General features: G+C 37.1%; 1 protein-coding gene across 10 annotated transcripts in view; it reads left to right on the forward strand.

Annotated features, from left to right (window-relative positions):
* Positions 1-25,257, forward strand: part of EHBP1 (EH domain binding protein 1) — a 334,112-nt gene that overhangs the window by 307,572 nt on the left and 1,283 nt on the right. For 9 of the 10 annotated variants that reach the window (XM_090050445.1, XM_090050452.1, XM_090050433.1 and 6 more), the window contains 3 exons: positions 16,698-16,797; positions 17,988-18,061; positions 24,857-24,971. In XM_090050445.1, coding sequence (XP_089906571.1) covers positions 16,698-16,797; positions 17,988-18,061; positions 24,857-24,971 — 289 coding nt within the window. Of the gene's footprint in view, positions 1-16,697; positions 16,802-17,987; positions 18,062-24,856; positions 24,972-25,257 lie in introns of those variants that run through there. The other variant, XM_090050451.1, reaches the window with a different exon arrangement.

Raw genomic sequence — 25,257 nt, forward strand, 5'->3', positions numbered from 1 at the left:
AAAATAGAATGACTGAATGCAAAGCTATGTACTTGAATGACTGTAAAAAAGGGGCTCATTATGTTCTGTGGTCAAACATAATGATACATTTTACTATGGATTTTGTTTATGGAAACAAGTGATAAGAAAAAAACAAGTGGAAAGTATATTTCTGTGAGCAATGATTCTGTGTGCTACTACTACAGAAATATAGTATGAAAAGAGATTATGCATCAGTAAGGATTCAGATCTTAATGTTTCCTAAATGGAAAAGATTTTATGATCGTTGCATGTTTTGTTTCGGTAAAAATTTAATATTGTATTATTGTCCTATAGACAGAATCGTATATTCTTTTGTAATGTCAGCTTAGGCATTTTAACATAGTCTTCAATGATGTGTTTCTTTTAAATTTCAGAGGTTCTTGCAGCATTGACATCCAACTTCATTTACTTGTATGTATTTGTGAAAGTGCTTATGTGGAGATCACAAATATGCACACAGCAGCTATCTAGTTGTGCAAGTTTAATCAGAGTCCCAGAATGTTTCATTGTGACTGTATGCAAATGTATTTACATAGGAATAGGTCTTGGGTTCTTTAAAAAAAAAAAGGCAACAAAGTTGAAAACTGAGGCCAACAAATAAATGAAAGTTTCTCTAAATCCATTGGATAATAGAGGCAGTGTTAAGGCTAACCACAGTGTTGAACTAAACAGAGGGATTACTCCTGGGTTTTGCATCAGTTGTTTTCTGCCGGGTGGCCTCACTTGTCAAAAAAAAAAGAAAAAAAAGTTTAACGGGAGAACATTCACATGGCACATTGAGAAAAGAAGTATGCTTAATTCCATCAAAGCTCAGAAATCAGTCATTAATTTATTCTAACCTCCAATTGTTGGTCATTTGTGAAACATCTGGCCTTTAAGTCATAGGAACCTAAACATAAGTACAATGTGAGATCTTCTGAAGATGTAAGTTTGGTATAATGGGGGATACTGTTAGCGTGTGTATATGTGTATGTGTGTATGTATGTGTATATATTACGTATGTTTTGAAAGGCAGATAATTTCTGAGACTTTGAAAACATTAGAATGAATCTTTCAGTTAATTTGCTCTAGAAATTAGATTATTGTTCATTTGCATCTTAGAAAAAGTTCTGCCATTAAAAAAGACTCTGTCTTCATGGTGGTTTAGCAGTTAGATATTTAGCAATCTTGTGGCTTGCTAGTCAGAAATAGTTTCTAATGAAGTTGAAATTTAAGATAGAAAATGTATGAAGCCTTTCAGGAAAGGCATACCCTATTTTCCATATGGCTAAGTAGTTGTTATGATATTTGTTTTAAAGCTGGACTTAGACACTCCTGACTGCCCTCTAATTTGATATGGCTGGTCCAGACGAATCTTATTCAAGAAACTTTGGTAGGAGAATGCAGTGAAGGAGATAAATAATTTGCAGCCATAAGCACATTGCAAAGTATAGGAAATAATTCAGTCATCTTTACTGTTGAGACTATAACACTCTCCAGTTTATTTGAATCTTTTATGGGTTTGAGCCTGGTTGGATAGTGACAGTGTCTGCAATAGATTTAAATGTGGGTGAAATCCTGAATCTGACAGACTCTCACATTTTTTTTATCTCAAGTAATGGCTGTTACCAACTTTGAAAAGTTTTTTTCCCCAGTGCCCTTAAGTATTATATTTTATCATATATAATAACATTAACATTACAAAATACCTTTTGATAGAGCCAACTGCATTGAATGTGTACTTGAAGAGAAATTAGAATTCAGCATGACAAACCAAAAATGGCTCTGTCAGTCCTCACCCTAAATGTAATTTTGGTATTTCAGAGCTTTCACAGTCACAAGAAACTTAATTGCTTATATTGTTTTTTTTTAAAGGTTGCATCCACTCTGTGATTAGGACATTTGTTTTCCTGGTAAGAAGAGCTTGATGCAACTATGATGCTATTAGATAAACATACCGGTGCTATCCAAACATATAACAAGGCAAATGAATTCTTAAGGTTTTGTATAAAATGAAACCTGCCCCTTAATATTAGATGATCCTTTCTATATTGCTAAGTAAATATATCTTTAGTCCACATTCCTAAATTAAATTAGCTGCATCAATATATAGATCATTTTACCTCCTTTCAAGGTGAGGTTTATTCTAACAGGGTAGGAGGATATATGCAGTTGTGAAAATTATCACTTGATAGAGACTGCATTAAAAATACAAACAGCATATCAGGTGTTACTTATTATATTTGCATCGTTATTTGCTTGTTGCTCATGTAGTGTGGCCATCATTTTATAATGTAAATTTAAAGTGGGTATGAAATGTATAGTGTTGCATAGTCTGTGTGTACATGTGTAAGAATAGGAATGTAGGGGCCATATGCTGAAGTCATGTTTCAACTTTGTTTAACCCATCATTTCAGAAGCACTGATGTCAAAAGTACTGTTAGGATAGTGGAGATGAGAGAAAAATCACTTTAAACAGCTTGTGAAATGTAATGTTTGAAATGGTTCTTTGAGAATGTGCAGATTATGGCTTGCATAGTGACTCTTTCCAGCTTTCTGGGAAATGAGCTGTTGACATTCTTTTGGGTCATCATCCAAGATAGGAGGGCAACCACAAGGATTTAGCAGATAAATTCATCCAAAAAGACCTTTATCCATTTCATTGCAACTTGGAAACGTTCATGTTGAATAGCAGCATTAATGTAGCCCTTTTAGCCCTTCAAAGTGAGCCTTATGTTTAAAAAAAATCAAATGACCAGAGTAATAAGTTCTTTAGGTCTTCTAAGAGGTAATTCATTATTTACATAATTCTGGAGCATAAACCAATCTTTTCTTCAAGAGTCCCTGAAATAGAATTGGGATGTTATATAGTGAAAGGTTTGCTTTTAAATTGTAATCATCTGGATCTGTCTCAAATTCATTCCTAGTTTATTGTAAACAGCAGAATTTAGATTAATTCCTTTTCAAGAAAAATAGCAACATATTTAAGAAGATTTAAAAAAACAGCTCCTTAAAAAAAAACAACTCAACAATTCAGGTGCTTGGCTGGAATGGGTATAGACATAAAGGCAATCATTATACATTAGTATAGGTTATTATTAAATGTGTAGGGAAAAAAACTTTTTGACTTGAACTAGAATGATACTATATAGGCTGAATGTGCAGGAAAGGTTCCCACAATGCACTGAGAAAGCCTAGGCTAACAAACACCCTGCTGCGTTGAAAACCCCCAAAAAAGACAAAAGCACAATGAAATAGAAAGCTTACCACCGGTAGCTTTCAAAACGACAAACTAGGCAAACTATACATCTCCACCACTCCAATTTTGTCAGAATGCTAATGAGCTTGCTCTGATCTTTACTCGGCTTCCCGTGTTTTCTACATCTTCAAGGACCACATGGCGCTAGCAAAATAAAGACAACTAAATGAGAATTTCGAATGCTTTTTGTGTTAGGACCTGGTGCCTTTCAGTTGACGCACTCGTTGAATATTCTCAACTTAAAAGAGTACAACAGGGGGTTGGGTATGAACTTTTTAGCAGGGGGAAATTTGTACAAAAGTAAATTAGTGTGATGAGGAAAATATGAGAGAAATTTCTGATTAATTTCCACTCTATAATATCAATGACACCTTCAGCCCTTCTCATACTCTTCTAACAAGAGATGCTGATAAAAGATGAATGATTCTGTGTTGTTCACAGTGAATGTTTAGTGGTTTTTTAATAGCAGCATTCTACATAAAAGGCACCAGGAAGTACTCTGCATTAGCAGTTGAGATCACTAGTTAATAGGATGATGTCTTTTAGCTTTTGTCACAAGATTATTAGAAAGGATGGGTTTCTGTTCTCATCATGGCATAGTTTGGAGTGCTTGTTGAGTACAAGTGCTAAAATACAGGTTTCTTAGTATTATTTCACATGTAAAGTAAAAGCCTTTTAATGCAACACCTTTTACGGTTTTTACCAGGTGATTGTGTCACCGATCTCTTATCTGTCCCCTTTAGCTATATTAATCACTTGAAGTGTTCTGCTTTCCAATGGGTGCTTGATGATGTGTGTATGTATAGATTCATTATTGAAAATAAATCCCCCAAAATGTCCTGCAACTTCACAGACCTGAATACAAAGCTTAATTTTCCAGTTTGCATTATAGAGGCTTATTAATCTATCATATAAATTTGTAATAGCAAAAAAGCATACTATCTATAACAACTTAGACTTTGAAATATAATTTAAAATCTCAACAAGTCTGAGGTATCTGTAGCCACTAGTGTTAGTGGTAAAACAGAATAATTCTGAGGGCTCAGATTTACTTCTGAGTAAGACTCAGTTTAATAACAATTCTGTTACCAACCTATGGATCATTAGGGAAGGGTACAATGGTAAATCTTTGCAAGTTCAGATGGCAGGATGTACTGCATGCTGTTTGTATGTATTCATGTGTATTTATTCAATCTGTACTTCTTTGGACTTGATCAATAATCCTGTGCTTAAAATACTTATATTGGGCCTAACTCCTAATGACTAGTTTATTATTCTTTAATGAATAGGCAGATTGGGTTCTTATGGAAACCCTGAAGAATGATAACAAAAATATGGTCTCTGTATAAAAATTTAAAAATGGAAGAAATCAATAGAGTTCAATTTCGAATGCAGAAATATTCATGCATATATGTAAGGCATTTTAATTAGTTGATGGCAACACGTGATCATTCAGTATTTTATTATCTTACTTTAAATTGTCGAAAAATAAACAAGTAATACACTATGACTACAAAAAACATCCAGTTAATGTGGTACCAATTGATAGCATTATTTTTATTTTCCTCAGAAAAATTAACATTAGGTGAATTGAAAACTAACTAAATAATAAGCTTGCAAAGAGATAGCTAGTTATATTGTGGGAAATTTGGATGTGTACATAAACCACGGCAACCAAAACAGCAGCATGGTGATGGCAATTGCTCCAAAAAATGGAAAAATCAGAAAAATATTTTTCAAGAAAAAGGACAAGTCTTTTTGTCTGCTACTATGAAATAACAGAAAAGAAACCTTCCCAGAAATTAAGAAAATACAAAGCATACATATATGATGCCATTGGTTGAGTTGTTATGGTAAAGCTTTCTCAGCATCTTCATTATAAATGTCTCTGATTTTATACATAGCCATAACAGATCAACCTGTGATAAGGAGACTATAACAACACTACAAGCCAGTAGTAAATTGTGAGAGGCAGAATGATGAAGGGTTTTAAGTGAAACAATTTATCGGTTAGGTTCTATGTAAGAACAGTCCACAAAAATATGCATCAGTAGATTTTTACTCTTTGAAAACCAACATTATATTATTAAGGTTTATCTTCAAAATGCTTTATAATTATTACCAAATCCTCTAATAAATAGACTAATAGAAAAACAGGTATAGAACTGGAAGTCTTGTAATCAAAAACCCTGTTCAAAAGGCTTGTCCCTGTCTAAACTGTCCTAGCCATGTGTTTGTCCTGTAGGCTTGAAAGACCTTCCAGTAATAAAGATTCCACAGTCTCTTAGAGTAACCTGTTCCAGTGCTCAGCTACCCTCATAGTTAGGAAGTTCTTCCTCACATTCAACCTAAAGATCACCTGTTGAAATTTAAGGCTGTTAATTTTTGACCTGTGGTCTCTGGACACGTGGAACGATCTGTCAGCCTCTTCCTTACAACCATCCTTTTCATAATTGAAGACTGCTACCAAATCCCCTTCAGTCTTATCTTTTCCGTACTAAATAATCCTGTTTTTTTCCAGACTTTCCTTTTATGTAGATCATGTTTTCTAGATAGCGTATTACTTTTGTTGCTCTTCTTTGGATTTTTTCCAATTTGTCCTTGTCTTTTGTGAAGTATGGGCCCCAAAACCCAGGCAAGGTATACCAGGTAAGCTAAATAGAGTGGAAGAATCACTTCCTGTGAATTGCATGCAACACTCCTATTAATGGAGGAGTTAATACACTCCAGCTGGCTTCTTTTTTTGCATCAGTAGAACACTGGTGACGCATAATCCCCTAGTTGTGTTTTTTCACCTGTGAGACAGCATCATCACTGATGCTAGCCATCATCTCTTCGGAGCATCGTGCTGAACTCCGGTCTCTCCCTTCAAAAATGCATTTTGTACACAATGTGCCCCTTACACACGCACACACCACCTCCTTCTCAGCATCAGGAAAAAATGTTATGAAGAATATAAAGCAAAAATTGGTAAACATCAGGGTAGCATGACCCATACTAAATGGCAAGAGTGATTTGTGAGGCCATTCAGGCTACCCCTCTTACCAATGCAGCATCACATTCAGACATCCATTTGTTAAATGAAAAAGCAAGTAGGATAAAAACTCTGGCGTGAGAAGCAGTGGCCAGCAGAAGAAAACTTAGACACGTTCAGAGGAAAGTGCCTGATGTTACTTCTCAATCTGAAAGCACAAAAGCTCAACTGCCAGCGTTTTCTTCCAGCAGATGGTCCCTGGGCCCAACATACAACAGACAGGTTTTTTCTGAAGAACTCTCAGGCATAGATCACTGTGTTACAGCAGCAAAAAAATGTTTCACATATTTTACAGAAGATTGATAGATTTCAATTTATGGGCTGTGGATACATTTTGCTGCATTATGAACAGGGGGCTGAGGTACTTTTTTCCTCAGCCCATAGCTTCTCCTAAATTCCAAAAGATCTCAGAAACCAAAGTATATGTCAAGAGCTTCTGTAATCATTATCCTGGACTGGGAACCTTGGCCATGGCACTAAGAATTCAAGTCCAAAACTGTTTCCACCTGTCCAAGAGCTACTGAGCTCATTCATTTAGTATTCTAAAGGCAAAAAGCATCAAACTGCTGAGGGATTTTCAGTTGAACACTTACCTCCTGAGCACGTCTACACAAGATGCTATGTCACTGTAGCAACAAGCTATGGTGATGTAGTGTCAGCAGGCACGAACTGTGATGCCATCGCTACTGTGCGGTAGAGTAAGAAACAACCCATGCAGTGCTGGGACTGCTCAGGTAGTGGTGGTTACTGCACAGTCATTTAGTAGAGCAAGTACTACAGCAAGTAGTACTAAATGACTGCACAGCAGCAACTGATCCATTGGGCACACATGTAGGTGCACTCTCTGTGATCTGAATTTAGAAAGCATAAACCATGTCTCTTCCTGGTCTTGGTAAGCGGTTCCATCCTAAGTCTATCATATAGTTCTTAATCAGCTCTGTATTCTTAAGTCTATCATATAGTTCTTAATCAACTCTGTATTAAATAGTTATTCAAGACCATTTATTCAGTTGCTACTGGCTTTCTACCAAGGTAATATTCTGATAGTCATTACATCAGTTTGTAGAGCGAAGAAAATGAATGCCCTTTCATGCTATTTGTCATTTTACTGTCTTTCATACCGATATCTATACACTGGGTGGTTCCCAGTTTCAAACCCAAGATAACTCTCAGTTGAAGTGTTTTCTCCTCTTGCCCCAATTCCTATGAGATCTGGCATTCTTTTAGTTCAGGGGCATCCAACATATGGCCATTGATGGCAAGGGGGCAATTGAGGACTGTGTCGACACAGCCTGCTTGGCTTTCCACTGTTGCCTAAGGCTACGTTCCCCACTGCCTCCATCGCTGGTCTTTTCAGCTCTGAAATAGAGACAGTACTCCATAAAATAATTCCATCTGGCAGATTCTTGGTAGTCATGTCCTACCTTTGCTAGACTTTTTTGTGTGTGTAAACATTGGTGTCTTTTTGGAAGCTGCTTGAAATGTGGCAAGAGCGCTGTCAGTAAGGAAACCTGTATTTAACTTTCATTCAGTATTTTCCCATAATGTTTAGACAGGGGAAGCCATGAGCAGAACTTCTTCCCTCATCTGAAAACTGATACTCTTCATAGAGTTCATCCAAATTGTTTATCTGGTAGTTTCTCAGTGAGTTTAGGTATTTTGGAGTAGCCAGTGAGGTTATTTTGTGAGAGGCCAGAGATGTTTCTCTGGTGTAGGCTGAGCACCACAATTCCAAGGTACTGCTTATAGAGTCAATGCCAGAACACCCAATTCACTGCACATTTCCAGTTACCAAGTTTTAAGGGAGAAAGCATCATCTCCCCCACCCCCTCCTTATTTTGATACTCAAAATGTCATAACATTATTTTAAGCACAGTGATGATGTGATTCCTCCAGCTGCAGCCCTGGACTGTCCTCTATTGGTAACTAAGGATTTTGTTTTGAAAGCTTGCTCTTTGATCCCCAGTTTCCCATTGGAAATATGTGTGTATGTATACTAAAATGTACATAACCTTTTAGTCTATTTACCATAATAAAATAATAACATCAAATAAACTATTGAATGGTTCAGAAACACTGCATCTTGTACCTGGTGCTCACAGTGTCTAGGGGTAGTAGCAGATGTCTCCTGTCTGACCTTTGTCTTTACATGCAGCATAGCTGCATCCAGCCTTATTGCTGCACTAATTATCTCAGATTCTTTTGGTATTTTTTGCTTTTCTGGTAATCTACACAAAAACCCTCTTACAATAAGAAAGTAGTTCACAGTACATGGACTTGTATATGGCCAATATTTTCAAAAATGAATTGTGATAGCAGGGGTTCTCAGATTTTGAGAACCCAACTTGGGGTACTATGAAGGAGCCTCTTTTTCAGCAAATCACCAAATTAGAATGCCTTAACCAAAGCTACCCAAAATTGAGAAATCCAAACTCACTAGTCACTTTTGCAAACTCTTGACCACAATTCTCAGTATGACTTGACACACCTCAAATTGGAGCTGCCATAATTTTTTCTTGCAAATAATATTTATTGTGAGTTTAACCCTTCCTACTAAGGCATTTGTTATATGCAAGAATGTACCTACTGATATAGATTAACACTATTCAAATGGTTTGTTCAGAAACTGTTTGCTTTGGGTCCAATGTAAGCGCGTTGTTGGAGTCAGTGGAAAGATTTCCACTGGTTTCATTTAGGATTGGGTTGGGTCTTTTGACTGCTTTCTGCACGTGATGTCTTGAGTGGTTACCTGAGACACATGGTAGTGTTTCTATTCCCTGACTGATCCATAAAACCGTGAGAACGATCATATTAGATCAAGATTTAATTGTCATATTAGTTCCAAAATATCCTCTCCCACAGTGACCAGTACCAGCTGATTCAAAAGAGCAGAAGAAAATCTGCATCTGTGATTTGGCAGTAATAGCATAACCTAGCCTTAGGGAAAGTTCCCACATACCTTCTAATAGTTGGCTTTGTTTTGAAGCATGAGGAGTTAGGTTCCTTCTCAATGTCTTGGGTGGGGGAGTGGTTTTGAGTTTGTTTTATTTTATTATTTACCATTACAACTCTCCATACAGGTATTTGATTTCTGTTCAGCCTTTTTGAGCTCTTAGCATCACTGATAGCTTGTGGCAATGAGCTCTACAGGTAATGAGAAGTGTTTAGGGAAAAAAAAAATCTTTATTTTTAATAAGTTTATATTTGCCACCCTTCAATTTCTTTGAGTTTTCCCATGATCATGTTCTGGGAGACATGAGAAATAAAAGTTCCCACTCTATCTTTTCTCTGGCATTCAGTAATTTATATCCACCTCTTCTCTGCGGTAAACAATTCCAGTTTCTTTCATATGAGCATTTTGACATTTTGCTAGTCTTGATTGGGTGAATAAAACATTTGTTTGCAAGGGCAAATAACAAATTTTGTTACAGATTTTCAAAAGAATTTCAGGCCAAAATTTGTGGAAATTTAGGAACACACCAACAGTTTTGTGATTGCCAGATTGTCATTGGAACAGTCGCAAAAAAAAAATAGCATGTCCTCTCATATAGACCTTGGCCAGTTTTTTCAGTACTCACCCACCTCTAGTTCACATGCGCTGGCATTCTCCTGCTGGCCTCTTCACCCAAGTGTGTTGAGTGAAGAAAGCTTCATCTATTCTATTTTAAAACTGTGTGTAAACATCAGCAAATGAGTGAAGAATGGGCTGTGGCTTAAGTAGGTTCTTTTTCATATTATTCTGTTGAAGTAAATGGGTAGACATGTGGAATTTTCTGTTTAACCATTATACCGTGGCACATAGAATATGCAGTGCAAATAAAACTTAAAAACAATTGCTGCTTAAGGCAGCATACAAAGTGATTTCCGTAAGCCTGTTATTTCTTGCCAGACTGAATGTGTTGCTTTTGGATGCTGGTAGAAACCTTTTAATAGATATCTTCTGTGGGTTGTAATTCATTTTTACACAACAGCTAAATACATGTAGATTTAACAATTTTTAAAAAAACATTATTTTCATCTATTTACTTGTCTTGACAGATTTATGATGGCATAAAGTGTAGAGGAGTTACTGTGTTCATCCATTTATATAGTAAACTAGTCTTGTTGCTACATGTTGCTGCTTTTTCTCTCTTTTAAGTGGCATTCATAATATTTTGTAGCACTTTTCACTGGCTTCTTAAAAATGTACAGTCATACTAGGTTAATCCATTCTCAGTTTATCTAACTGTCTAGCTGCCCAAAAGGCTTAAATGATAATGAGGCTCATGGTACATGGAAGTGCTGATGGCTGGATGATCAGAGGGTGGGCTTGTTTTGGGGGATTTTAGCAGAAAAAAATGAATGATGCTTTCAGAATGACTCACAATAACCATTTATCGGAGTACTAGTCATTAAAATGTTTCACAAGGAATCAACGTATGACTTAGACTACAGGCCCCTTAGTAAATCCTATAGTGCTTAATATAAATGATACTATATAAAGGAGTGTCAAAGATGCGCAACATCAAAATACAAGTTATTCATTTATGCTATACTCAAAAATTTGTAACATAAAAATAGGCTTGTAATTCAAAAATCCTGCAAATGAAAAAAGGGTGTGAGTCAGCAGTGAACAGCAGCCATGAAAATAATTATTTGGTGCATGGGATTAACCAAAAGACATGAGCCAATTTATGGTAGAACTGGTGTCATTAAATAAACTCCTGACTTGTTGGACAGTCACTGAACGCTTTGCTACAGCCATTATTGATTCTGGTATGAGGGATATTACAGTGCAGGACCTCAACCTAAAAGTCAATGGGATTGGCCTATATGTATCTGTTGATAGAATTTAGGGTCTTGGAGTATTCCATTGTTGGTATTGGGATCATTCCAAATCATTGAGGAGCGATCTGGTAGATGTCAAGTGAAGAGAAGAATAGAACATACATCCTTTGGCACTCAAGCCAGACAATGAATTAGAAAATGGCAATGAGAGAGTTGATTTGAGAAAATTCCCCAGGTTTCCTAGGGAAAAACAAAGCAGGAATTTATTGTTTAAAAAAGGAAATTAATGAAAGCGGTATTGCTAAAAATTCCCACCACAAAATATTGAGTAATATGGTATTAAAACATTGCCTTGGCTTTTTATACTTACTTTAAAAGAGTGATGAACCATACTCTTTCATCTTCATGTTTATTGTTGCATCTTTTGGTTAGTCTGCATTTTGAATGAATGTGGTATTTGCAGACCTAAAGAGTCTTATTTTAAGATTTTATTTTCAGAAATCATTGTTGTGGCTATAGGACAAAAAGATAGAACCGTAATTATGCGTTAAAGAGAATAAATACGTTCTGCTAGAGAGTTAACCAGGTGAGGTTAAACAAGATAAGATGAATTCTGGCCTTTTTAGAATACTGACAGTCTTCATTTTAAGCTACAATGTAAAGTGCTTTATCCTGAGATTAGGTATTGTGGCAGAAGCTAAAACTGCCTTTTTCCCCTAACCGTGCCAGAATACAACCTCCTTTTCTTTTTGCGCTAACAAGACTGCTTTACCACCACAGCCCACTCTAAGTAATTAAATCAATCCTTTGTACTTACCGTATTCTCCTCTAGTGACGGTACTAGATCTGATTATATGCTTCATGCATATTCAAAGTATGGCACTGACAGCTCTTTAATGAGCTCTTACTTAATCAGTACGAACAATGTTCATCTTGTTCTTTTTTTCCTCATACATTAGAGCTAGGAACAGTTGGGGAAAAAAATGAAACATCCAGCATTCATTTGAAAAATATATTGTACTTTGAAAAGTGTCTAAGCTGGGGAAGTTGCATTCTGCCCTTTAAAAGTCTGATGGACAAATTGGATTACTAGTATTGGATTAAATAACAAATGGTTAGAGGAGAAATGAGAAAAGCTCGCTGTGATCACAGGCTTTAATATTTTTTGTTACTTATAAAGCTGAAGGGGTCTTTAACCAGTTATTAAAGTCAGGATTAATTTGTAATGGTCCAAGTTACTAGCTTTAAAAGGTTTTTTTTATTAAAAAAATCTAAAACAATGGTGTAATGCATGTATTATAGAAAAAACATTTTATGTTTAAGATCTGTGGGCTATTTATAGATTTTCATCATCTTGTACTGGCTCAGATAAGAGGTTTGCACACACATTATTGATTTGTTCTCAAACATGTTTTTCACTTCATTTAAATAATCTGTATTGTTTCTCCATAGATATTTTCTCATTTTGAATTTTCAAACATTTGTAGCAAATTATTTAAATACTCATTTTACACTTTATAAATGGGAATAAGCAGCCGTAGCAGTTCAGTTGAGCAGTTTTACTAAGTGGAAGTGTGAAATGAATTGGGGAGGGGAGGGTGGTAAGGGGGAATCCTATGTTTTTATTTCATTTAGCAATTGCAAGTGTGCTTTTAATTTACAGATATCACTACTCTATCAGCATGCTATTTTTCTTGACTGGAAATGTTTTTTATTCACTCTCCCACTGAAGAAAATAATACTTAGTAAATTAGCTAATACTGTGGGGTTTGAAAATATCAATTTTAAAATTATTTATGTGGCAGTGAGGCTTACCCTATTTGTTGTGAAGTATCTATTTTAGATGTATGTACAAGAATTTAAAAGCCCTTGGTCAAAAAAAAATCACAATCTGTTGCTATTAATATTGCACACATGTGTCATTTCACTGATCAAAAAGGCCTTCACCAGGGTACAGTTGGCCTTTTTCCAAATTGCAAGCTTTTTCTCAGCTTTTTCTTTTTACTCTTTCTTCTTTTGTTGCTGCCCGGGGATTTGTGCCTATCGCAGTTGATATCACATGACTGGTGTCAGGGCATCACATGGTCCAAAGTGAATACAAAAACAGCTACCCCAAAAGATTAAAAATACTGTAAAACACTAAAGACTTTGTTGACTCACTTTAAAAAAAAAACCCTTTTTTTTAGCACTTCATGTCAGCATAAATGTAACATAAAAATATTGAAGGTACACATCTGTTTTTAAGATCCCGATGGATAGATATAACTTTTACTGAGATATGTTTGAATTATGTGCTGCAGTTAAGTTTACTTGTAGAAGAAAAATTTGTATGTAGAAGTAGAAAGCCTTAGCATCTTATATTACGTTCTTGCCCTAGAACGTTGGTCATGGTAAAACTAAGGGTTAGATTCACAGCTGGTCTAAACCAGTAGAACTACAGTAAAGGGTTTCTGGTGTGTGTGTGTGTGTGTGTGTGTGTGTGTGTTGAAAATGGCTTGCAGAACCCAACATAACATAGCAAATGTATCAGGGTACCATTGTAATGAGAGCAAATGTAAGGGCACCATTTGTTCAGAGATCCCAGAGCATTCTATAAGCAACCACTAAATGTTGAATTTAGTATAATTAATCAATAGAGTATTGTTCTAGCCAGATAGCTGTTTGTCTTGGTTGAAAAAACATTTTTTCCTATGCGGTTCAGGGGAATTAAATGTCTAGCTTCAGGGCATAAATTGATCATTTGCATGAATGAGAAACAAATTTCCCTCCCCCCCCAATAAAAATAAAAAAAACATTGCAACCTGCTTGGTACTTTCCAGAGAGAGGCTGCTTTCCTCTGAAATACTGAGAAATACTGTCTGCTTCCAGAAGCTGGTGCTCCTGATACTTGCATCAATGCAACAATTTCTTTGATCTGCAACTTAGGGCCAAACATTGCTGTCATCTGGACAGCCTTTGGAGGAATGCTGAGCTACTAAATAGAACTATAAGTGCTGCACAACTGTGGCTTTATCGCTTCCTGCAGGAAAACCTAGGGGAGGAGGTTTTGAGGAAGGTCGCACAGCCATCCCCAATCTGCCTGCTGGATGAGAGAGGCTGTTTTAAGCTTCCCTGTGATAGCCTATGGACAAAAAGTTGAAACAGCATCACTGTTTCAACAAAACAAAATGCAACAGCAGTTTCGAATTGATACAAAATTCGAAACAAAACACTGTTCCGTCAAAACCTCAAAATCAAGTTGAAACAGAATGGTGCTGTTTCGCACAGCCCTAGTGTATACCCATCAGCAGCGCAGAGACAATGTATATCATCCTTGACTTGCCCAGTCCTCTCCCTATCTTTTCTCATTCTTCCTCTATGAACTCCAGAGTCACTGGGCTGCAAGAAGAAGCCAATGCAAAGCAGACAGCTGGCTATCCTCCATGCAGCTAGGGAATATCCACTTGAAAAAAGGCAACTGTGTGTGCAGCTCTGGGCCTGTACATTAACATGTTATTTGGAAATGTGTGCAAGACGGGCAACTGTGTTGAATTGGGCATGTTTCCGATGGTAACGTCCAGAATGTACGAGCTTTCTCTTAAAGTAAAACCCAAAATGTTTTTTCTGTCTTACCAGCTTCTTGAGCCACTAACGATCCATCACATTAGGTTAATAATATGCCTTCCCCCCATTTATAGCAACTTACCTCAGGCTACAAACAGATGTCACATCTGTCCTGGGAGAAAATTGTATCCCAGGATGAAGTGCAGTCATTCAGGTATCCATGTCTGTTGTCCTGGGACAAACCCTAAAGATGTTCCCAGGATAAAAAGTGTTGCAGGACATCACAAAGTGTGTCTGTACAGTTTTCCCAGGATCACATCATTGGATCAATGGCAAAAAAGCACTGGTGCATTCAGCTGCTTACTAAACCCTGATTGGGAGGGTGTTGAAGAGGTGGAGGGAACTGGACTTATTTAATCTAAAGAAGAGAAGACTGAGAGGGGCTTTAATGGCAACCTTCAACTAACTAAAGGGCGGTTCCAAATAGGATGCATCTAGACTGTTCTAAGTGGTGGCAGATGACAGCAAGGAGCAACGGTTTCAAGTTGCAGCAAAGGAAAAACTTTCTCACTAGGAGGGTAATAAAACACTGGAACAGATTACCCAGAGAGGTGGTAGAATCTCCATCCTTGGAGGTTTTTAAGGCCCAGCTTGACAGCGCTCTGGCTGGAATGATCTAGTTGGGGTTGATCCTGCTTTGAGCAGGGGGTTGGAGCAGATGACCTGCTGAGGTCCCTTCCAACCTTAATTTTCTATGATTCTATATGTGTACACACCAATCCCAGGATTTTTCTGTTCCAGGACAAACACAGCCACTACTTGTCCAGAACACATGTGATGCCTGTTCCTAGCCTCAGAGATTTCAAAACACTTTACAAACATCTAATACTCAGCACCATTACAGGTGTAGGCAAGTAGTGTTATCTCTACATTATTATTCCTGGACAGCTGAGATGCAGAAAGACTTGCCTGAGGTCACAGTAATGTAGTGGCAAACCAAGGGAAAGACCCCAGACTTCCTGGCTCAAGCTTCCTTGCTACCAGAGAAAGTTTCTTTCCAAATTCTACCCTAAGAGATGCATCATGAGTCTTATAGTTCACTTAAGACATCAGATGAAAAATGTCTTTCAGCCCAGTTTTGAGAAAGGTGAGAGTTGACATGTTAGGACAAATGGAGGTTCAAGCTCCATATCAAGATCTTTGAGAAGTTCCTACTAGTTCCTTACTGCAGATGAAATGAAACTCACTGTGTTGCAGAGGGCTAACACAGCCCTAGACACTGCAGAATCTCCTTTAAGGGGCTTGCAAGTGTTCTGTTGGCTGAGCAGCTAAAGAAAGGTGCCCACGCCTTTCCTGTGCATCATGAGAAGGGCCTTCCTGCTGTCTTGAATAGATGGATGCAGAAGGCCATGAAGGAGATAAACTGGAGTAGGGAATGCCTATCTATATGTAGGCAGAGACTGGGTCGCCTAGACAGCTGGCTGCCTGTTTGCCTTCTGTAAAGTCAGTGCATTTCTTTTGACTTTGCTGAGAATAGGATCAGGTCCCCAGTTATGGAACAGTGTTTGTAACAATGGGGAGGCTGTGCAACAGCCCAGCACCTTTGCCATGGATTCTAGGTTATGGTCAGCCCCTCAACCACTCTGAACTTCACCTACATAGATCCTTAATACACAACCTTATGTGGGTGGAATGGCGTTCACCTGTAATGATATTTCAGTTAGTTATTGACCCTGACTGTGACCATGTATCCATCAGTACCATGAGTTTTTCATTGAAACATAACAACAGTTAAGCCTCTTAAAAGGGTTTACGTGGTAGAACACTCTTTGTTTATTGTACTTAGTTCCGTAAAACTCACCAATGTGTTAAGGAGCAGTAAAATATGTCTGAAGAATATCAGCTTTAAAAGACTGAGTAGTCAAATGATGATAGGCTACCTAGCACTCAAAATCTATTCTTTTTACTAACTTTTGAAAAATTAACTTTTAATACCCAATAACAAGAGAGATCTGCTGCTCAAAAAGTGGACCCTGACATATGTTGCTCAATTTGTACAATGTCCTATACATGATAATTCTGATTTTGTTGTAGGAAGGAACACAGAAGAAGAGGAAGCTATGATGCAGGAATGGTTCATGTTGGTTAATAAGAAAAATGCCTTAATAAGAAGAATGAACCAGCTTTCTCTTCTGTAAGTATGGATGAACAAGCCTGTTGACAAGAGGTTGATTTATCAGTATGTTACTTAGAATTTAGATGCTTATTTTTTTTCACTTTCTTTCCATCAGACTTCAGAATGTTCCCTCAATATTCCAAATATGCCAGGTTTTCCAAACATAGCAAGTCACTAGTTTTTCTGATATTTCAGGCATAAAAGTATAAAATATTGCAGTGGTGTAAGATCAGCAAGAGCTGGGGGTGGGGGGAGATATCAAGTGCAATTTATATGTTCAAAAACAACAGTAGAATAAAATTACAGCACAGAAGTATGCAACGCCATTTGTAATATACTTGGAATATGACCTACAAAGACTAATTTCACGGAGAACATTACATTACTAATAATTGCTCTACAGAATTATAAAATCATTTCACTACTTTAGCAATGTTGAAGTGTTGAAAAATGAATCCATAAACTCCAGTGCAGTAATGTTACTTAGAAATCAATGCAGAGCAAGATTTGGTTAATGGTGACATACTTAAAAAAACGGACAGTATTGAACAGCTATTAGAGACATAGAAGAAGAAACAAACAAACACCACTCATTAAACTAGGATTTGTGATGACCCCAGCAGTCCTGCTTTTCCAGTACTTCTCAGTTACCAGCTGATTTTCTTTCAGTATGCCACCTAGTGTAGATATATGCATAGTTCCTGTATAATACAACAAAATGAGTTGCATGTTCACAAATTTCTTCTCGTGTCTGAACTTGATAGAAGAATCTACCTCAAACTATTAAGCTTTCTAATCCCGTGTCTAATTTTCCATATTTATTAGGTCAGAATGTACCTGGGATATTCCTTTCAGTGTTCATACTATCAGTTTGAATTGTTTGATGCTAGAATTTGTTCTTTAGATAAGAAAGAAAGTATCATGCTTTGCACATTCCACAACAGCTATTCCCAGGCTGAATATATACTAATTATATATTGAGTTAAACTGACTTCACTAAAATAGACGTTTTGGAAACTGAAAAAAGTAGCATTACTGAATATTCTACCTGAGGAAGGTTTTAAGTTTGAGTATCATTTGTTTGGAGTAGCTTAAAGTTAAAGAGAAAAGTCAGTTATGAGTCCTAAAATCAATGTAAGTTAAAGGTTCTTTTAAGTGTTTAATGATTTAGTAATTAACATATTGATGAACTTTTGCATCTTGCCTAGGGAAAAAGAACATGACCTAGAGAGGCGGTACGAACTGCTGAACCGGGAGCTGAGAGCAATGCTTGCCATTGAAGGTAAGAAATGATAACTGTGTGGAACTGCTTAACAGGAAGACCAGCAAGAAGGGCTCAGCTGTGAACTGATTCAGCTCACACACATTATTTAAAATGATAGTGTACAGACATCTTCCCTCACAGCCCTCAAGTTTTGTATACAGAGAAATTATTCCAAATGTCAGAGAAAGCAGGTCATAAACACAAGTCTTGTTTAAAAAAATAAAAGGGGAAAAGACCAATATATTTTTAGAATGTTTTATTAGTTAAGCATTAAACAAATAAAGTGTAAAGTAAGACTAGCTTTGGTACAGCAGTAGTGTTTTTCCTGTCATAGGAAATGGAAATCGTGACCCGTGTACATGAGACTTGTTATTTTTGCATTTAACTAATTTTTACAACAGTGGTTCACTAGGAAAAAAAAATCACATCAGTGATCATGGTAAAATATTATACATGTGTCAAGCAAATATTTCATCACATGCAACATCAGGATTAGTACAATCCTTTTGCATATATTTCCTTCATTCTCTGTAGCTCTCTAGAGTCTAGTCACCTTACCTGAATGAAAACTCATGGGAAGATTGACATAGGGGATAAATACAACAATTGAATACTTTCCATAGTGCTTTTAAATGAATGATGCAATAATCCGAAGGCTGATTCATAATAAAAATAAATGTTCAGATAGCTTAAACTATTGCTTACCTTATTTTGTTATTTAAATATCTTAAGTGTTTTATAATGCTGCACCGCTTATACTTCTCAGTCCCCACATGCTGTCTTACAGTTCAAAGATGTTTGCTTATAAGTTAATCCTTTGGGCTCTGTAAAATGGACCTTTTGTCTAATCAATGCAAATTGATTTTGCTATTCTGTATTGACCTCTTAACCCTTTGACTGTCCATGGTAATTTTCTTTCTTCACCTGATAAGGTACCTGATCCATAATAAATCAATTCTAATTAGTTTGGAGACCTCACTGGAAGCGTAAGTTTGTAGGAAAAAGGCAAGGGGTGTCAGGTAGCCTTTTCATAGCTGTGTTACTATATGCTGACGTAAGACTAGTTCACAGTGGTCTTGGATAAACTTTGAGTCTAAAATGTGTACACTCCTTTCTGTATGGAGAGAGCAATTACTTAGAAATTAATGCAATTTAATTATTAATGTATTAAAACCAGAAAACCTTTTTTAAACAAAAAGATGCTTAACATTTTATTCTTTAAGGGCTTCATGCCCACTTTGCATGCCTACAATCATACAAAAAATAACACTCCAGTTTTGATAAAACTGTATTTTTTTTAGGCAGCAAATATGTACCAAACAGTGGGATGCTCAGTTAAACTTTTTTTTTTAAAAGTGATTCAACGTCCAGGATTTTACAAGAAACATAATGCATGTTTCACACTACTCTACATTTTAGAATTGTGACTGTTATTGTGATTAGTATTCCACTGGGAACTTCTGCAGTATTGCTCAGACACTGAAATATACTTAAAACCAAATTAAAGAAAGAACAATTCCACTAAAACAATTATTAATATTATGAGTACATAACAAGAAGTTAATATATTATTTTTGAAGCATTGGCTCTGTGCGTGAAGTTAAAATATTATTTTTGAAGCATTGGCTCTGTGCGTGAAGGGTGCTTAATTGCTGATGTATGTTTGATTTTGAATATTAACTGTAAAAGTGGTTATAGAACAACAGCACAAAACTGACATTTGTGGTAAGGTTGGCTGTAGAAGAGATCAGAAAGTTAAACTGACTAAATGAGGAGCACGGTACAGTGTGTATCATAGAAGCTACTTAGCCCTTTGTTAATGAGCAGTTGATGCCATGTGAAAGATGCAAAGGGACAGGTCTAACTTGTATATGCTTGTTCCCGATCTGAAATACATAGATGCAAAAATAGCAGGGAAGCTTGTGTTTGTTTGTTTGCTTGTTTGTTTAATGTAAGCAACTCAGCAGAAATATTCCGATTCAAACTGGTACTTAAAAAAAAAAAGTTGTTGGGAGGTGATAATTACTGTTTTGGTAAATTGCTCTAACTCTTCCACATGTGGCTGTGCTGTTTAAAAATCTATCAACCAATTTACTTAGCTAGTTGATGACAGGGAAAAAGGAGACTTGCAAAAGGTAGCAGCCTGCTGATTGTAGATAAAGGCGATTTATTGGCCATCGGCCTGCCCTGCTAGTCTGAGCAGTGTGTGGGCAGTACTGTAGTTTAGAGGTGCTGACCGTTATAATGTTCAGTGATGTGGAGACAGTGTCCTCTTAGCCAACTGTTAAAATGGATGCATATGCAGTTGAATGGTCTTTTGGAGTGTTAAAGCACTTCCCACAGAACACATGAATGGCCAACAGTGGTTAAAAAAAAGGAGTACTATTTCCCAGTTAGCAGCAGAGATAAGAAAGGGAGAGTAAAGTAGTACTTTTTAATATCAGCAATAAAGTATTCCTATTTTTACAAGTGAATTTTGCTGCTGACACTGCTCACTCCCAGGAAAGCTCTGAAATAGTTTTATAGAGTTATAATAGGCTGAAGAAAATACAGCCTATGGTTTGTGTCAACACACACGGAAACACTGCCCCTATTCAAAGCAGTTTGTCCCATGTAAGCAAGGTATGCATTTCAGAGCATGAATTTGACTGCATTTGGAGCTGAGTAGCAGGATGCCTTAGACATACAAACATATTCCAGTTACCTTTTTTTTTTGTTCCAGATTTAATGCCTCCTTAGAAAAGATAAGTTCATTTTTGCACACCTTGGGGTAGTGTGTTCATTTTCTGCCCAAGAAATGGATCTTCTTTAGGATTTTGTACATCTTGATTTATTCTTGGCTTATAGTTTGAAGTGGGTGCTCTTCTAAAAGGATTTATGCATAGGTTCACTATTTTTGTAGTTATGGTTTATATGATAAGCTTTTTATATTTAAAATCAATATGTAATCCTGTGGAGGAGCTTATCCCCTAAAACCCCATTTGTAAATCTATTTTAGCTTTGTTACACAGCACAGCCACAGTATTCCATAGATTGATTAGGTTCAGCAGTAGAATCCTATCAAATGGCCTGCTCTGATGATGATGCAAACTCTTTCAGGATTGCTAGTTGACTGGAACTAAAGATAAGACTTGACTGCAATCCCCCAATGTGCTCTTTACAAAACTAGTGTTAATTTTCATCAAAGTGCTTGGCTTATTTATTATAGTGGCAAGGTTGAAGGTTTTACTAGAAGAACTTTCGACCATTTCTATTAAAGTGTTTCTATTGGAATAGGCTGTCTGTTTTCTCAAAGTAATTATCAGTTTAAGCAACAGGGGAAAAAAAGACAATATGAAGTCCATGAAGATGAATAATTGAAAACGTTTCTATTTCAACCTGAATTTAACAAACTCTGTGATTTTAAACTGCACGTTGCAAACGGTTGCACGGGGGCTTTGGATTTCAACACTTTTTGCTCATATACAGCCTCAGAGCTTAATCCGATTTTTGTCCAGACTGTAGCTTTTATAACAGTATTATTCTGAAATCTTCAAATTAATCACAGCCTATATTGTAGCTTCCAAAAGCTGTAGTCAGCGTTGGTAACTACACTTGACAGGTGTTATAGGTAATCCTATCTTTAAATGCACAACAGGTAGAAACCAAACTTGCACACAGTTATTTTTTAAATATATTTGCACTTGTGTTCTTCCTGAAAGGTGGTCCCAATTTTGGAGGGGGTAGGGGGGAGCACCGGGCATGGGAAGGTCCTGTCAGGTATTTATCTGTATAAAACAAATTGGTTATTCAGTAACATACAAAATAATATCTTTCAAATGCTGGACCAAAAACACACGTTCTCCCCTGACAAACTGACATTTAATTATATTTATTCCTAAGGAGAAAGTGACAGATTTCACTTTTTCTGAGAAGCGGTACAAAAAGATCATTAAGCTAAGTCTGAAATGAGAATATGTAGTTGTCTTAATGAAGCTTTGTGCGGCAACTTCACAAACTCCACTGGTATCCGCAACAAAAATCAGTTATATTTGAGATATGAATGTCTTATTACTTGTTACCCAGGGCTGAGAGAGCTGTGTCTATTACATTTATAGGTAGGAATTTAATGGAGGAAATCTAGTTCTTTCAAGGTTTCCATTGAGCATTGTACTAAAAAGATTTTGAATTTTGCCTGGAGAAGCAGGGTGTCATAGAAAATAGCTACTAATGTTCCGAGAAGCCCGGTATAAAGCCAAGAATGTTTCTAAAAATCTTAAACTTTGAATTAAATTTAAACTAAATTGCCTGATCAAAGGCATGTAGCAATGGTGCTTTCCAGAGACATCCTTTTACCTGGATCTTCAGGTGTCAACATTTTAGAGAAATCTAGAGGTCAGTGAGAAGATCATTGGAAGCATAGAAAAGTTAGACTACAACTTGGGTCAGGATTTGAGGGAGTGTGATCAGATTTGGAAATTCTGAACCAGTATATTTTTTCCGTGTTCTGAATTGGATCATTAGCATTGCATGACACATGCTTTTGCCAGGCTCTTTTTAAAGAGAGATTACACTACATTTACTGCTACTTTGTTTTAGTGTAGTAAGTACCCTGTCTTTCCATGGAGAGACTGTTCTGAGATTCAGAGGGAGATGGCAGAATTTTTAAACAGGGTGAATGAAAGTAGCCTTCCCCAAAATGCATGAGACTAGGAAAGGGCATACATTGACAAAAAAAAAAAGGGTGTCTTCTAAATTAGCAACTCAAAAACAGCTTTTTCTGAGCTCCACGTTGGGGCTGGTTTCAAAGCGAAGAAAAATTATGAGGTAAGTTGTATTCATGACCAGTAGCTGTGACTGACACTCTGTATCCTGTTAGGTATACACCTGGAAAATTAGCTTCCATAAAAATGGAGGGGTAAGAAACAGCCCGTTTAAAAGAAAAGGAAAAAAAAGACTTTTTGCCAGGCTTCTCTGTGTGAGTGTGAGGGAAAAGAATATGGTGTCACCATATCAAGTTCTTCCCCATTTGTGAAATGCCATCATACAGATTTGCTTCCATTGAGGGGGCAGACACACGTGTCTGTGTGTATTTTCTGTATGTGGAAATACACCTACATTGATTTGTGGATACTTGGGCACAGACAGAAGGCAAGAGACTGATAAAAATGGTTACACATCCCTGGCTTTTTGCTGCTGTTCTAACCTTTATTGCATGATGATGCATCTAATTTTTAATTTGTAAATACAAGACCAAATTCCCTTTAGCACCACTTGCTTTCATAAAGCTTCTGAGCAGTTTGCTGTCTTGAATAAATTTTGCTTTGGAGGGGGGTCAGGGGGATTTGAACCAGCACATTCTTGTGTGGTTTGTGAAGATTCACATGGTAACCATTGGTGTGCATTGTTAGGTTTATCTGAATAAGCACCAGCCATGTGAGTTTTAACATGATTGCCCAGGGCAATGGAGAGAGAAGAGAGAAATCCAAAAGGATTGCACACTCTCTTTCCTCTGCTTTTTGGAAAGTGCAGAGAGGGGAGGACACTGCTTGAGTCAGTGGCTCTGGATTTTTTTAAGCTGGTGTCCTGTTTCCCTCCTGGTCCTCATTTGTTCTGCTATCTCCCTCATCATCTACTTCTCCTTCTTTTCATTGTTTACCTTCCTAATGAGGGAGGCGGAGTAGACTGGTAGTTGATTGACAGCTACAAGCCCTTCGAGTCTGGCTAGCGAGCAGTTGGCTTGGGCTTCAGGAGTGTTCCAGTGTTAAATTTGCCTTATTTTTATGAAATGCAGTTACTGCTTTGTTAGAAGAGGGCCAGAGTCGGTGCCCTGAAAAGGGAGTCTATACAATCAGAAATGTCCCTTCAGAGTCCTCAGGGAATAAACATGCGCGCAGTTAGTGCAGCGGGAGAGGGTCTGCGCACCCTCCGATCTTTTACAACGAAATCATTTCAGAAATCAGGTCCGGAATTGCCAGTTAGCAACGAACCCTGGACTCAGCCGCTGTACAAATGACAAACGAGTTACATTCTGTTATGGGGAGAGGTGCGGTGTAATATGGTCTAGCAAGTGTATTTTTACTTCAAAGAAAAATGCTAATTAACTGATACCTACTTTTAAAGTTGTTGCGAAGCATATGGTGCCCAGTGTGAGATACTTCCAACTGCTTAGATATAGCAAGCAAGAAATTAGCAAAGAATAGGTTATTTGCAGGGAGATGGCGTTTCATTCTAGATTAGATTAGTTTCACTCTAGAAAAAAGTGTTCAGCTAATTCCACCCGTTTCCCAAACGAATCTCCCCATCTATTTGTGGAAAAAATGCCGGAAGTAATTCTTCAAGCTCTCCAAATTGAGATAAATCAAACAGTAAACGAGAAAAATAGAATACGGATTACTGCTTTGTTTGGGGGTTTTTTTAAATCATCATAGGAAAAGTGATTCCGGGCTGTGCAGGCCTAGGTCGGAAGTTCTGTGAAATATTTTGAAATTAGGCACCTGGGAATAATATCCCCAAATCTAACACAAATATTTGTAATTCAGGTAGAAACGTCCATTCGTGTTGACGACTTTTGAAAGAACAACAGGAAATAACAGGAAATCAAAAGGAGATTTTCAGTAATTTGATATTTTGGGTTGACACAAATCCGCACAAATGTGAAATGATGGCTGATTAAAGTTATATACCCCGTTATTGGGTCACAAAGAAATTACATTCTCTGTGTCTAAGGCCACCGATCTGACACCAGTTTAAGTCATACGCAGAGACTGAGATCAAACAGATTATAAGGCATACATTTGTGTGCTTTTTGTTGTGTTTTGTTTCATCGCCCAGATTGGCAAAAGACTGAAGCCCAGAAGAGGCGAGAGCAGCTTTTGCTGGATGAACTCGTTATTCTCGTTAATAAACGTGATGCGTTGGTCAGAGATTTGGATGCTCAAGAAAAACAGTAAGTTTGGCATATTATTATTTTGTTAATCCTCTAGGGACATGAGCCTTTTCTGCGCATGGGTTTGCTTTGTCTGGATTGTGCAGGGAGTACAAGTTTCAAAAAAAGTTCAGCACACAAACGCAGCAAATGTTCTGTAGTGACCAAGTTTGAAGCACTCCTGCGTTAGCTGTCAAGGACGATCCAATTTAAAGCAAACGAGGCTCTCGCTAGATCCAGGTCCTCAGCCGGAGTGGTGCTTTCACATCTAGCTCTAGGAAGGGTATCCCGGATCGGAGTTCCTCTG

Source organism: Crocodylus siamensis, chromosome 1, assembly GCF_052110815.1.
Source record: "Crocodylus siamensis isolate JL-2025a chromosome 1, ASM5211081v1, whole genome shotgun sequence".
NCBI lineage: Eukaryota > Metazoa > Chordata > Crocodylia > Crocodylidae > Crocodylus > Crocodylus siamensis.